This window comes from Lottia gigantea (genome assembly GCF_000327385.1).
Source record: "Lottia gigantea unplaced genomic scaffold LOTGIsca_63, whole genome shotgun sequence".
Taxonomy (NCBI): Eukaryota; Metazoa; Mollusca; class Gastropoda; family Lottiidae; genus Lottia; species Lottia gigantea.
In genome coordinates, this window is record NW_008710145.1 from 1087336 (window position 1) to 1101183 (window position 13848).

At 32.1% G+C, this 13848-nt stretch overlaps 4 protein-coding genes across 4 annotated transcripts; all 4 read right to left on the reverse strand.

Annotated features, from left to right (window-relative positions):
- Nucleotides 1-5462: 5462 nt before the first annotated feature.
- LOTGIDRAFT_167072 (hypothetical protein) lies at nucleotides 5463-7871 on the reverse strand (the record flags this gene model as incomplete). The annotated part of the gene is made up of 1 exon (XM_009064536.1): nucleotides 5463-7871. The coding sequence occupies one exon, from the start codon at nucleotides 7869-7871 to the stop codon at nucleotides 5463-5465; it is 2409 nt and encodes an 802-aa protein (XP_009062784.1).
- A 1899-nt stretch (nucleotides 7872-9770) lies between these two features.
- Nucleotides 9771-10154, reverse strand: LOTGIDRAFT_99380 (hypothetical protein; the record flags this gene model as incomplete). The annotated part of the gene is made up of 1 exon (XM_009064537.1): nucleotides 9771-10154. A coding segment is annotated over one exon (384 nt), but the record flags the coding sequence as incomplete, so codon positions are not given.
- Nucleotides 10155-10415: 261 nt separating this feature from the next.
- Nucleotides 10416-10835, reverse strand: LOTGIDRAFT_78080 (hypothetical protein; the record flags this gene model as incomplete). The annotated part of the gene is made up of 1 exon (XM_009064469.1): nucleotides 10416-10835. A coding segment is annotated over one exon (420 nt), but the record flags the coding sequence as incomplete, so codon positions are not given.
- Nucleotides 10836-11284: 449 nt separating this feature from the next.
- Nucleotides 11285-12739, reverse strand: LOTGIDRAFT_220592 (hypothetical protein; the record flags this gene model as incomplete). The annotated part of the gene is made up of 2 exons (XM_009064538.1): nucleotides 12684-12739; nucleotides 11285-12209 (listed from the first exon to the last, which is right to left on the reverse strand). A coding segment is annotated over exon 2 (867 nt), but the record flags the coding sequence as incomplete, so codon positions are not given.
- Between the last annotated feature and the right edge of the window lie 1109 nt (nucleotides 12740-13848).

The window sequence follows — 13848 nt, forward strand, 5'->3', positions numbered from 1 at the left end:
TTTACATCAGATGGGTTTCTTAATATCAATCACGAGAGCTGTCTGTCGAAAATTATCTGCGAGTTATTGCCCATATATTTTTTTTATTTCGGTGAAGGAAGAATTTTCCATCATTCCTACATGCTCAGTCTTCATACTTGATAAAATGAAATTAATCTGATTTGATCAGTGATATCGACTTGCTCGAGATTTTTTTCCCGACTAATCAGAACCCTATCGAAAATTATAAAATTAAAATAATATTATGTTATAATAGTTATTGCGAGAATTAGATAAAAAAAATATTTAAATTGAGTTACTGTCCCTTTTTGATATGAATAAGATTTTTAATAGCGATCCATGCTGGCTCCAAAAATGTTCTTTATTCCATTTTATTGACACATAATTATTTTCACAAAACACCCACCGCATGTTTATATATTATTTATTTATAGATTCAAATAAATTTTACCAATATAATGCTGCCCCATTCTGACGAATTCGTGCGTGCAAATCGACAGTAACGGTTGAAGACATAATAAAAATGGTTTTTAAAAATTTATTTGAAAAAATCAATTAAATGTGCTATGCTAATGTAATAAATAACAATATGTTGTTTTTCTCTTTGATCTTTCTATAATAATCAATAATATGAACTTGTGTTGTGTATTGACGCTTTCAGCATTGACTTACTTTCTTATTCTAAAACACTGTGTAGAGAACTGGGTTTATCATTTAATTTGTATTCTTGTACGGGTTTGTTATGATTCTCGTTACATGCGATCAATTCTTATCGTAAGATTTTTTGTGGACCGGGCCCCTGCTTGAAAAGAGAAAAAAATAACTAAGACAAGAATAGTAATGAAAAAGGCACCAGGCAATTTGACTTAATTACACATAATAACAACGAGTAACCATCGTTTAATGTCCGCTATAACCATGTTATATTCACAATAATTGGTAGGTTGGTAGGGGTTCAGAGCCATGTAGAATCGATTTGTGTACTATATCTCGTGTAGTAAAGGCATATAGTCGCTTAAATATAGGACTAAATTTGCCAGTGTCACTTTGTCATAGTAATATGAAAATATTATGCTGTGTAGGACATAATAAAAAACCAGAGTCAATTGTATATGACCATTTAGAATTGAAAATCGATTGTCTCCACCTTTTATTAATGATTTGATGATCACTCTTTAATAGAGAAATAAATATTATCAACACTTGATGTATGAAAATTACTATGGATAAAAGAAAAGTGGTTTGAAACCTGTCAGCTACCTAATGGAATGATTAGGAGATAACATACCTTTAATGTGAATAATAATTGATGAAATGATAATTATTGGTGACAGCTGATTGTTTATAGAAAAACCAACTGAAGGGTTTAATATTATTAAAAGCTCGAATAATAATTATTATACCAATCAACAAACAATCAATCAATAAGCCCCCTGTACTCATACCAAGTCCAGTTCTATTTACAATAGCCCAGCTTTTAGCACTTCAGATCGGATTGTGTTGGATATTCGAATCCCTTGTAGAATCTCAACATTTGCATACCATATGTTCTTTTCGCAAATATTCCAGGATCGCTCTGGGTTACTCTGCAAATATATAATTGAGGATTGCATATGACCATTATTCAAAAAAGGTCCACAGAAATCTATTGTAAAAAATCTATATAACATAAAGGCACCTATATTTTTGAATAAAACTAACTTGATGCTTGCCATAAAGACATCGCGTCTTGAAACATTTAACGACAATCTAAGATCTTCAGTGAGATTTAGAAACAATTTAATATTCATACACAAATCAACTGACTAAATGTGATTAACTTAACAAATCAGATGTGGTGTTGTGTTGCAACCTAAAGAATACTTCCTCTTCCTTGTATGCTGATATATAATGGAGATTGTAGTGCACTGGACTGTATGATTATGTAAAACAAATTCTAAACATGGAAACTGTCAAATATGAGAACAAAGTTATCAAAAGTCCGTAATTTGCTCATTGATACTTAATTTTATTGATAATGATAAAGTGATAATTGATAGTGGAAATCCGATTTTGTGAGAATTTTTAAGAAAAGGAAGTAACAGTATGCGTGGAATTCTGCTCAAGAGGTAGAAAAAGTTCAAAATCAAAGACTGTAATGATCAGCGTATTTCAATTCCAAACATTTTAAATCACATTCTGCCATATACACCCTATAACATTTAATCTATTAAGTCATTGAATATCCCAGAATTCCTATTTGATCGTGTTTACAAATACTATTATTCAAACGTATTACAACTGTTTACTTTGTGGTTGTTCATCTGCGCTAAACATCTGCCCAAATTAGCCCTCTTTTACTTGAAAAGCTCTTGAGATCATTTCCATATCCTTGTAAAGACTGTGTCAATATTGAAATACTGAAATTAATGTTGATAGGACTGAGTTCAAGTCAATTCCCCCGATTGTAATAGTTAGACCAGGCAATCAATACAGCTTCAACCAATCACATCCAGATTTTATGGAAATCTTGGTCCGCTAAGATTATTGTATGCTTCACCTTCCTTAAACCTGATTCTGTTGACCATTGGTCTTAAAACGGATGTTTGAAAGGGACAGATAAAATGTGCTCGTTTGAAGGTATTCTTGCAATCAATCTTGCGTATAGGTTTGAAAATGCAAACTCAAACCCTCATGCCACTGGTTCGTTACCTGCCTTGAGGTCTCGTTTTATGCTACAAAAAAGCAGAACACTTTTTATAGAAATAGATTTGATAAATTTCAGGCGAATGCTTAAAAAGGTTGTCGTATTCAGTATAGTATAAGCTTGCTACAAGGAATAGGTACCTGGAACTACTTTCTAAATAAGCCGAGCACGCTTGAACTAATATGGGTCATTCAAAACATTACAGATTGTATTCGTATTTAGTAACCATTACCGAAACAGACACTTACAATCGTGTTTAAACTAATAGACTTGTATAAAGATTCGCAAAATTTGACCTCGAGATGTTATTTGTGTTTTGAAATCAGATTTGTATTCATTATAACGGTTTTTAGTAGAAAAACAGTAATAAGATGCTTATCTGTTATTTGCCATATTTACAATGTGTTAATAACATAAAAATGAAGGTAATAAATTCTCAACACACCAACAGTTCGAGACTAAACGAAATACATAATTTATATGGTCATCACTTCAGAAGCATTAACTACATTTCTTATTTGTTTACACATTTCGTGTAAATAGGAAAACCTAGATGGCTAATCACTTAATGGAAATAGTTCTCCTCTTTTACCATGAAAACATCACGTCCATCCAATAGTCTTTCTCTTTGATTAGAACTACTCCATTTAACACAAAACATCGTTCACGTGTACTCCAAAATTTCCTTCAAATTCCTTCATGAATTGCTATCAATAAGTATATTGCAGATCATAAATTTGTCGAACCCTAAACTAACTGTATTGTTTTGAGCTATTGTGCGATACAGAACCACCCACAGAAAATTACAATATGTTTTAATTATGATGTTGCCTTAATGTTAACTTTCGGGAATTTGACTTCGTCAGCTTAGACCCTCACACAGCATAACAAGTTATTGATAACAGTTTCTCTCTGAGTAATTACAATTTTTTGTGACCTACATCTGCTTAAACTAAAATCAATACCTCATCTGAATCACTTTAGTTTTTTGTCCATATCTATTTTAGTTTATGTTGTTGAGAGGAATGGTTTTAATTTTAATATCATAGCTACATATTCAGTAGTTTGTCATTTTAAATGCGAGTACATATATTATGATCTTATTTGTAGACCGTGGATTAATGATGTGTGGAAAGGCTTAATCATTCCTCTAGTTTTTCTGTCATCTAAAAAAAAATCCATTTCATTCAGGATATTACATATTCATAATATGACCACAGATTAGGTGATAGGTTCCCTTCAATATAGTGGACATCATTTTCAGAGGTGCCCGAGTGCTAAATCCAGTGTTAAATCAATAGATAGTTCTTATATGTCAATAATAATAGTATCTATTGGAACAGCATCGTTTGACATTTAACCTTAATTTATCTTTTAAAAATATGTTTTAAAAAAAATCATCATTTCATGGTAGTTTCTCTGGGGCGCTAAACAATAGTCATAACACTTCTCCCACTTCATAGGAACATTAACATCCAGCAAGATCCTGTCAGATCATATTAACTATAACATAAATGTATGATACATAGGAACTTATCTGGCCATAATTTTAGCTGATGATATTAATTGATGTTTTGAAGAGAAATGATAAGGCCATCTGTTTCAATAAGTAATAGTTATCTTTAGTAATAAATCTATCAAGATAAACTTGATGGTGCCAACCCCTGCTGTAAAGCTACAGGCATGGTAACCAGTATATTCGTACCACATCAATATCATCTACTAGGGAATTCTCAAATAGTAATATTTAATACACAAAGCACGAAATGTCATCAGCAATTAATGAAACGTAAGGTGATGCGTTGAAATGATTTCACCATCTGAATAAGGGTTTGCAATCCACGCACTCTTTACGAATTAAGTTATCTTAGCCATGGAATTACTAATAATTGCTCTAGTAATATGCAATATAAAAGAAGGCGAGCATTATAGACCACGAATTCACTTAAAAAGGCAATTTACTCTAAATGTATGCTATTGTTTTTAATATATTACCTATTAAACATACACATGATGGTTTAGTTTATATAGGTTCCCCTCATCCTATAATAAGGTTTCACAATTTACCAAGTCACCTTTTAATGGACATCGTCTAGAATATAAGTATATGAAATCATTATATGTATAATGGTATCTGTATATGTAATTAATTGTATAGAATATAATATACCATATGTTTGTAGAATGATAAACAATCAGTATGGTCGAAACATCGTTAGTTTTCATCTAATTTGTATATTTATTTTATAAACATACCGACTTTGAAAGATATTTTGGATAACATCTAAAAACAACAACAGAAATCAACTCTGCAGTAATAAGATTCCAGAGCGTCATCTTCATATAGCTCAATCTTCACACTACATATCCCCACTGAGTCTGATAGATGTTTTGTTTGATTTCTATATATCTTGGCCTTGTGGGTTATGAAAGTACCGGGAATACGATGAAGAGTATAATATGGCACTGGTTTTCGTCTCACCTATTCTCTGGTCGCATAATTCTTCTATCATTCCGGTAGCCTAATTGTGAACAGAATTATTAATGATTTCCGTATAAAGAAAAAAAAACATAAAACAATAGTCATCAAAAATATTTAATATTAATCATTAAATTATATAATACAAATCAAAAAGAAAAATTAAATGTAAGATAATGGGTTTTGTAAATGCCATTTTAAGAGAGGGAAAACACGTATGTTCTCATCACCATCTAACACGAATGTACCATCAGATCCAGGGAAGTACAATTTAGAATCTACTTTTGACATCATAAATCAAACAATAATATAGTTTTCGTGCGGTATGATATGCGAGTTTTTGGGTAAAACATATAATAGCTTATCCCAGAATATGGTATCATTAAATTCAAGATATGTATGAGTTTTAAAATAAGCTTTCAAATCGTCGTTTAACTTATCAACATCTATCTTATCTTTTAAAATTATCACAATTTTTATATCTTTTTCCTTTAACATATGTTCATAAGCACAATGAAAATTATAAAGACACCATTCATTTTGTAGAAAATTGTCGGAAAATATAAATAAAGTACAATAACTATTAGAGATAGCATCGTTAACATTTTCATTTTCATCTAAACCGGGTAGAAAATCTCTATCTTTAATAACCGTTTTATAACCAGGTTTTTCAATATCTTCTAGTCGTTTTAATAAAACATACTTCATCCAAGTTATATCTTCATCATCATAAACAATAAATACATCATTTTCTTTCAGCTTTTCGCTGACAATAGGTGGAGCGAAATACTGAATACGAAGCCGAGTATATAATAATACCTTAGCGTTATATCTACATTTAATAATGAGAAATACAAAAAAGATAATTATTAATAATAATATTGTTATCAAATAATACAGATACGTTTTCAGCTGGACGTTACACTTAAAGTTATCTTCTGTGATATCAATAACATTAATGGACAGAAAATTACACCGTAGCTGGTCTTTATCACTTATTGATGAGTTCTTTTCTCCCAACCATTGAGCAAACCATAATAAATCACAAGAACAAAGCCATGGATTAGATGATACGTAGATCTGTGTTGTAGAAGAGAATGGAACTTGTGTTATAGATCTAGGTAAAGAAGTTATATTATTGTTAGTGAGGTCCAGTGTTAGTATATTAGACAATAAGGTTAGCCCTGTGCTAGATATATTACTAATCTCATTATAACTTAGATCTAGCTCAACGATCCTGGGGAAATAATCACGTTTATCAAGTATATTTATCATATTAGAAGTCAAATTTAGGTTCAATTTTCCCCCAGGCAAGTCCAGTGGTAAGGCTGATAAGGTTCTATTGCTGCAAACGATAGAAGTAATATCTGAGATTCTATTATAGTCACATACACACGACACTGGACATTTCCTCACTATCGGACACGAGTCGGTAAGATTTAAAGATACCACAGATTGATTCTGTAGTCTTGTAGGTCTTTGGCATTTCATCAAGTTTGTATCAGAGAAAATCTGCTGTACAGATTGTTGAGTCATCAACTCGTTTGTCGTACAATCGCAAATATATGGATTTTCTGCAGCTCGTATTTTCAGATAACTGGGAGGTTCTGGAAGTCGACCGTCTTGAAATGGTGGATACTCAAGTTGGTTTGATCGCAAATCGACATCAATGACATAATAAGTTGGTGATAAGTGTCTGCTATCAAATATGATTAAATTATTCCCGTTTAATGACAATTCCTTGAGATTTAATAAATTTGAGAAGGCTGCAGTTTCTATAGTTTCAATCTGATTATAGCTTAGATCAAGGTATCTTAGCATGATATTGGAAGGAAAGGAATTTCGTTTAATTTCCTTGATAGAATTATGGCTCACTGTCAAATTAAATAAATTGAATTTTGTAAAATTGGGTAAATGTGATATTTGATTGTATGATAAATCTACCCGTGTCATATCCAGATTACCAATATAGCTAATATCACTAAGTTTATTATTTCCGAAATTATATGTTGGTGATCCAAACCTTGTCGATGAGAAGGAAGGACAGTTAGGAATAGAAGTTAGTGAATTAGAACTTAATTCAACTATACACATTAAACAAATCTTTTTATAAAACAAGTCGCAGGATAAATCGGTAATGTTATTTCCCTCAAGTGTCAATACTAATAAACTTGGCATGAAGGGTAGGTTTGGAATTCTATTTAAATTGCTATATGAGATTTGGAATACAGTTGCCGATTTAAAACCCTGAAATTGAAATTTGTCAACGTCAGCAGGACGCAATGTATCTAACACAAATATCTTAGTTATGGAGTCAGTTGGGAATAAAATAAGACCATCATTAATAATATTACAATTAAACATGCGAACTGCGAATGTTTTCTGAAGAAAATCAGATGAAGTCCACACTATATCAGTATCACCATAACATTTAATATGAATATCATAGGCTGTAGACTGATCGCTTTCTGTTGCCATAGTAATTTCTTCTGTAAAATTTAATGAATCGTTAGTCCAAACACAGTAAATATGGCGTATATCAGCGAATGGTTGGTAAATTCTCGGTAAATTACTGCCTTCTCCACAGGTACACGACTGTGGACAATATAGTTCTTGTTTAGGTACATCTGTAGTTATATTTTGGCCCTCCACGAGTAAAATAAAACCGAGCATCCAAATAACGATATTTTGAGGCATATTCATCATCTTCACCTGAAAAGAACAACAAAATTTTGTAAGAAAACGTCTCTGATATTACTCTTTCCCATGCAAGGAGGGTTTTTGTTACTTTCATGACCAACGGACAAAATTGCTAAGCTATCGGCTGTGACTGTCAGTTAATTTATTGATATTTTGACTGTCAGTTAGTTTATTGATACTGTGACTGTCAGTTAATTTATTGATACTGTGTCTATCAGGTAGTTTATTGATACTGTGATTGTCAGTTAGTTTATTGATACTGTGATTGGCAGTTAATTAATTGATACTGTGATTGTCAGTTAGTTTATTGATACTGTGTCTATCAGGTAGTTTATTGATACTGTGATTGTCAGTTAGTTTATTGATACTGTGATTGTCAGTTAGTTTATTGATACTGTGTCTATCAGGTAGTTTATTGATACTGTGATTGTCAGTTAGTTTATTGTTACTGTGTCTATCAGGTAGTTTATTGATACTGTGATTGTCAGTTAATTTATTGATTTTGTGACTGTCAGTTAGTTTATTGATACTGTGTCTATCAGGTGGTTTATTACTGTGACTGTCAGCTAGTTTATTGATGCTATGATTGTCAGTTACTTTATTGATACTGTGATTGTCAGCTAGTTTATTGATACTGTGATTGTCAGTTAGTTTGTGGATACTGTGACTGTCAGCTAGTTTATTGATACTGCGATTGTCAGTTATTGAAACTGTGATTGTCAGTTAGTTTATTGAAACTGTGATTGTCAGTTAGTGTATTGAAACTGTGATTGTCAGTTAGTTTAATGATATTGTGTCTATCAGTTAGTTTTTTTGATACTGTGACTGTCAGCTAGTTTATTGATACTGTGATTGTCAGTTAGGTTATTGATACTGTGTCTATCAGTTAGTTTATTGATACTGTAATTTTCAGTTAGTTTATTGATACTGTGTCTATCACGTAGTTTATTGACACTGTGACTGTCGGCTAGTTTATTGATACTGTAACTGTCAGTTAGTTTATTGATACTGTGACCGTCAGTTAGTTTATTGATACTGTGACTGTCAGTTAGTTTATTGATGCCGTGACTGTCAGTTAGTTTATTGATACCATGTCTATCAGGTAGTTTATTGATACTGTGACTGTCAGCTAGTTTTTTTATATTGTGTTCATCAGGTAGTCTATTGATACTGTGACTGTTAGTTAATTTATTGATACTGTGATTGTCAGTTAGTTTATCGATACTGTGATTGTCAGTTAGTTTATTGATACTGTAACTGTCAACTAGTTAATTGATACTGTGATTGTCAGTTAGTTAATTGATACTGTAATTTTCAGTTAGTTTAATGATACTGTGTCTATCACGTAGTTTATTGACACTGTGACTGTCGGCTAGTTTATTGATACTGTAACTGTCAGTTAGTTTATTGATACTGTGACTGTCAGTTAGTTTATTGATACTGTGACTGTCAGTTAGTTTATTGATACTGTGATTTAAGTTAGTTTATTGATACTGTGACTGTCAGCTAGTTTATTGATACTGTGTCTATCGGGTAGTTTATTGATACTGTGATTGTCAGTTAGTTTATTGATACTGTGATTGTCAGTAGATACTGTGATTGTCAGTTAGTTTATTGATACTGTGATTGTCAGTTAGTTTATTGATACTGTGATTGTCAGTAGATACTGTGATTGTCAGTTAGTTTACTGATACTGTTTTTTGACTGTCAGCTAGTTTATTGATGCCATGGAGTCCATGACATTCTAGGTAAGCATATTTGATATCTTCTTTTTTTATCAAAACCATAGTTTTAATATAAAATTACTTTAATTCAAAAACTAACAAATCTTAAAAATGAAAAACACAATTAAACGTCTTGCAAATCATTTTTCTCCGCATTCAGCATTGGATTAGGTAAGGAATATATAAGTTTATCAAAGAACAGCTTGTCTTTGGCGTCTATGTAGTATTTTGTACGGATATAAGCTCGTAAATTTTCATCAAGATTCTCGTCATCGACGTCACCAAGTTTAATAACTAATATTTTCGTATTGTCCCCTTGAAGCATAGTTTGATACGCAGTTTGAAATTCAAATGTACACCACTCGCTGTCAACAAAGTGTTCAGAAACCACAAATATAGTGACATTGCTATTATTTATGGCAGATGAGATGTTTTCAGCTATAAGTGTTCCAACTTGAAAATCCCTGTCATGGATACATATTTTGTATGGCATATTGACTTTATTTTCCAATTCATTAACTAGATCAGTAACAAAAGGTCTGTCGTGTTCACTGTAGGATATGAAAGCATCATAAGTCTTCTGGGAAGGATGAAACCTGAAATGTACCGGCAACTTGATCCTTGTATGATATAGAACTCGGATTTCATGACGATATATGAAAGCCGGGATTGATAGAACAACAAGAATTAAAACCAGAGATCCCAAAACAATAGACAGAGCGATATAATTGATATGAGTTAGTATACACCCGAGGTTTTCACTTGTCAACTCAATTAAATTATGAATATTGTTAGAACTATCAACACATTGTATATTACCACCATCGGATATTAAATGACTGTTGGTATGAAACCATTCTCCCATCCACACATTGTCACAGGAACACTTCCACTTATTTCCTGAGAGAACTATTGATGCCGTCTTGTTAAATAAAGTGTCCTCAAAGGATTGAGGGATGGCCGATAACTGATTAAAGCTTAAATCAAGATATACCACGTTCTGTAGAAGTGTCACGGCTCCAGAATTAACGTGTGATATTTCATTATTACTAATATTAAAACCCATTGCTCTGATCAAATAGTCTCTATCATCCAGCATAGAAATGGAATTGAATGAAAGATCTATGTGCAAGTCACCACGGGGCATGAATAGCGGTAACTCAGTTAATAATCCAAATGAACAGTCTACCATTGTTGATTTTGATAAAGCTGTTGATTTAGTACAGGTACAGTTACTTGGGCAGGCATCAATAACCTGACACGTGGAAGATGAATAAAGGTTTACCACGAGTTGATTCTTGGCACTTTCAGGGGAATCACATTGGAAGAGTCCACCATCGACAAATATTTGTGTTATATATTTATAAGATATTAATAAAGGATGAGTTCGCGGAGCTGGTGATTCTTTCTCCAGGGCTCTATCATGGTTAAAACGATCACTGAACCTTCGTATTGAACAGTCACATTGGTATGGATTTTGTGAGGCTTGTGTTCGAACTAACTTGGGTATGGTGTAATTTCCTGACCTGTATGGAGGGTTAATTAGTTTATTAGATTCTATATTCAGATTCACTATAAACATAGAACCGACAGGGGCGTGAATAACATCAAATTGTTTTAATTTATTTCCTTGTAGATTAAGAAACTGTAACCTTTCTAATCCTACAAATGCACTGGCTTCGATCACCTCTACTTCATTGTAGGACAATGATATAGTGCTACATAATTTTGATTTTGAAAACGTTTCACGGCGTATTCTTTTAATCTTATTAAAGGTAAAGTCAATTGTTATTGTCCCAATGAAAGTAAAGTTAGGTAATTCCTCTATAGAGTTATCTTGTGCATCAACATGTATCTGATCCAAACATTGCAAGTTTGAAACATTACTTATTCTGTTGTTATAAAAGTTGATATTATACCATATAATAGACGGCTTACACACACAATCAGGAATATCGACAATTTGATTTCCGAACAGATTCAGGTAGCATTTCTTATCAAGGCAAGGTACGCCTTTGAACAATTCACAATTTATATGAGTTATTTGATTAGTTTTAAGAAAAAGTTTCTGTAGATTACTTCTGTCCATCTTGAGAACGAATTCAGGAATCGCTGGTAATCCACATCTATTTATACTCAGACTAGAGAGGTGAATACTACTATCAATTTCGACATACTTAAAAAATTCCGTATTCACTTTAAAGAATTCCAATGATTGCAAATTTGTGGCATTTATCTGGATAACAGTTTGATCGGTTTCACAGAAACACTCTTCCACTTTCAAAGATTTAAAGGTGTCAACAAATGCTGAGCTGTTCCAAAATATTTTACTGTTTTCTTGACAACGGATGTGAAGATTATCAAATGTTCTACCATTTTTAAGTTTATTGAGGATTTTGATCAGGATGTCAGTCGAGGTATTGTTATTGTTGATATCACATGTTATTTTCGAACTTTGGGTGTTAGAATCACAAACAGGAAGCGCATCAGATTCCTTTCCAAAAGACATCGAAATATTTATCAGCACTTTGATGGTGAGCAAGATAGTGGACCAAATCTCCATCTTGTATTAATCTGGTTTTTTTTTTGCACCTCCACCACAAATTCTTCGTTATATGTTCTAAAAGATGTTTAAGACATCCGTTAAACATAAGAAGTCTCGTTGAGATGAAGAATCTGGACCTCCAACAAATTTAAAACCAATGTTCTATATCAGAATAAAGGATGGAATAGTAAGATCCTACAACCAAATGGCTCAATGTAAAATAAAATATCGCGCTGTCTGACCCTTTTAAGCGATAAGATTAGTTTCAGATGAAATGTGGCCTATTTTGTAACTTTCATGTTTTTTCTGTAATTTGAAAACTATGGGTTTTGTTAAAATACGTTTGTGTTCCTCATGTTGATATGGTTTAGTAAAACGGACGAATTTTAACTTTCTGTGTGACATTGTGTACGTAGTGGTACATAAACTATACAGTATATAAACAGACGATTGCATCAATGTTTGTGGTAAAAGTCCATACTGTAGCGACAATTTGTGACCTACATAAACAGAAGCGATGATAACAATTTATAGTTTTATTCTACTTACCACCATAAATTCTAGTTCTCTAATCTTGTCTTCTGTTCGTCTTCATAATCTTTATTTCGTATATATTCTAAGGTATGACAATTGCGATGACATCATTTTGATTTTAAGTATTATACAAAACCGGAACTATACATCCTTGAGTGGGAAATGCGATGTAAAGATAAGTAAGATAATGGGAGTTGTATAGTTGTATACGAAACCTCTTATATCTGTCATTTAAAATATCAAAGAGTAAGTATTCACTATTAAATTATGAATCATTTTGGATTTTCCAATCAACTCAAATCCCACGCGTTTCCTCTTTACTTAAAAAAAAATTATTTCATAAGATGAAACAGTATTTATCTGTTAAAGGTTATGAGTTAAGTTAATTGTGTGTCATATTTATAATATTTATGCATAAACTGAAAAAGTAAGGATCTAACATACGACCCTGTCTCATGCCTTTTTTCTCTTTATCGTTGCTCATATCATATCATTATATTATGATTTATTAAGTTACTTGGTGTAAAATTGAAATATGGCGAGGAAATACAAACAAGGACAGGCGAAATTTCCTAAGTTTAAATACAACGCACACCACTAAGCTAAAACCACTCTTAAGATTACTTTTCTGTAAAATAGTAAAATTATAAACTTGAGATTTGAAATTCTGAACCAATATAGAACATATAGGAAGGAAATATTATTATATAATTTCCTTTAACTAATACATAAACAAAACACTTGACATGAATTTATATAAAAAATACTTCACTTTTTATCGCTGATTTATTGATAGTCTGGTGGTTGACAGACTTTTATCAAGAATATCTATTGATATGCATCACATTTAAAATAATTCATTGATGCAATATGGAATGAACTGGACAGCAAGTGCTGTTTGCTTACATAAAATAAATTATCCACAAGAAACGCCACCAAAATACAATTCATAGTAAAGTTTCCACATTATTGTCAATCTGCTTGAAAACGGATAAAAAAAAACCTTTCCCAAACAGAGTCTGTCTATTCAAAGTGAACAAATTCATGTGCTATGTCGTGTTTGGCGAAAAATGGAATTTGTGCACAAAATTACCCGTATGAAATGTTAAACGATTCACAGCAATTAACATCCGCGATTAACCAATGCACAGCAGGGAGAGAGCAATCGGTGTGTATCAGA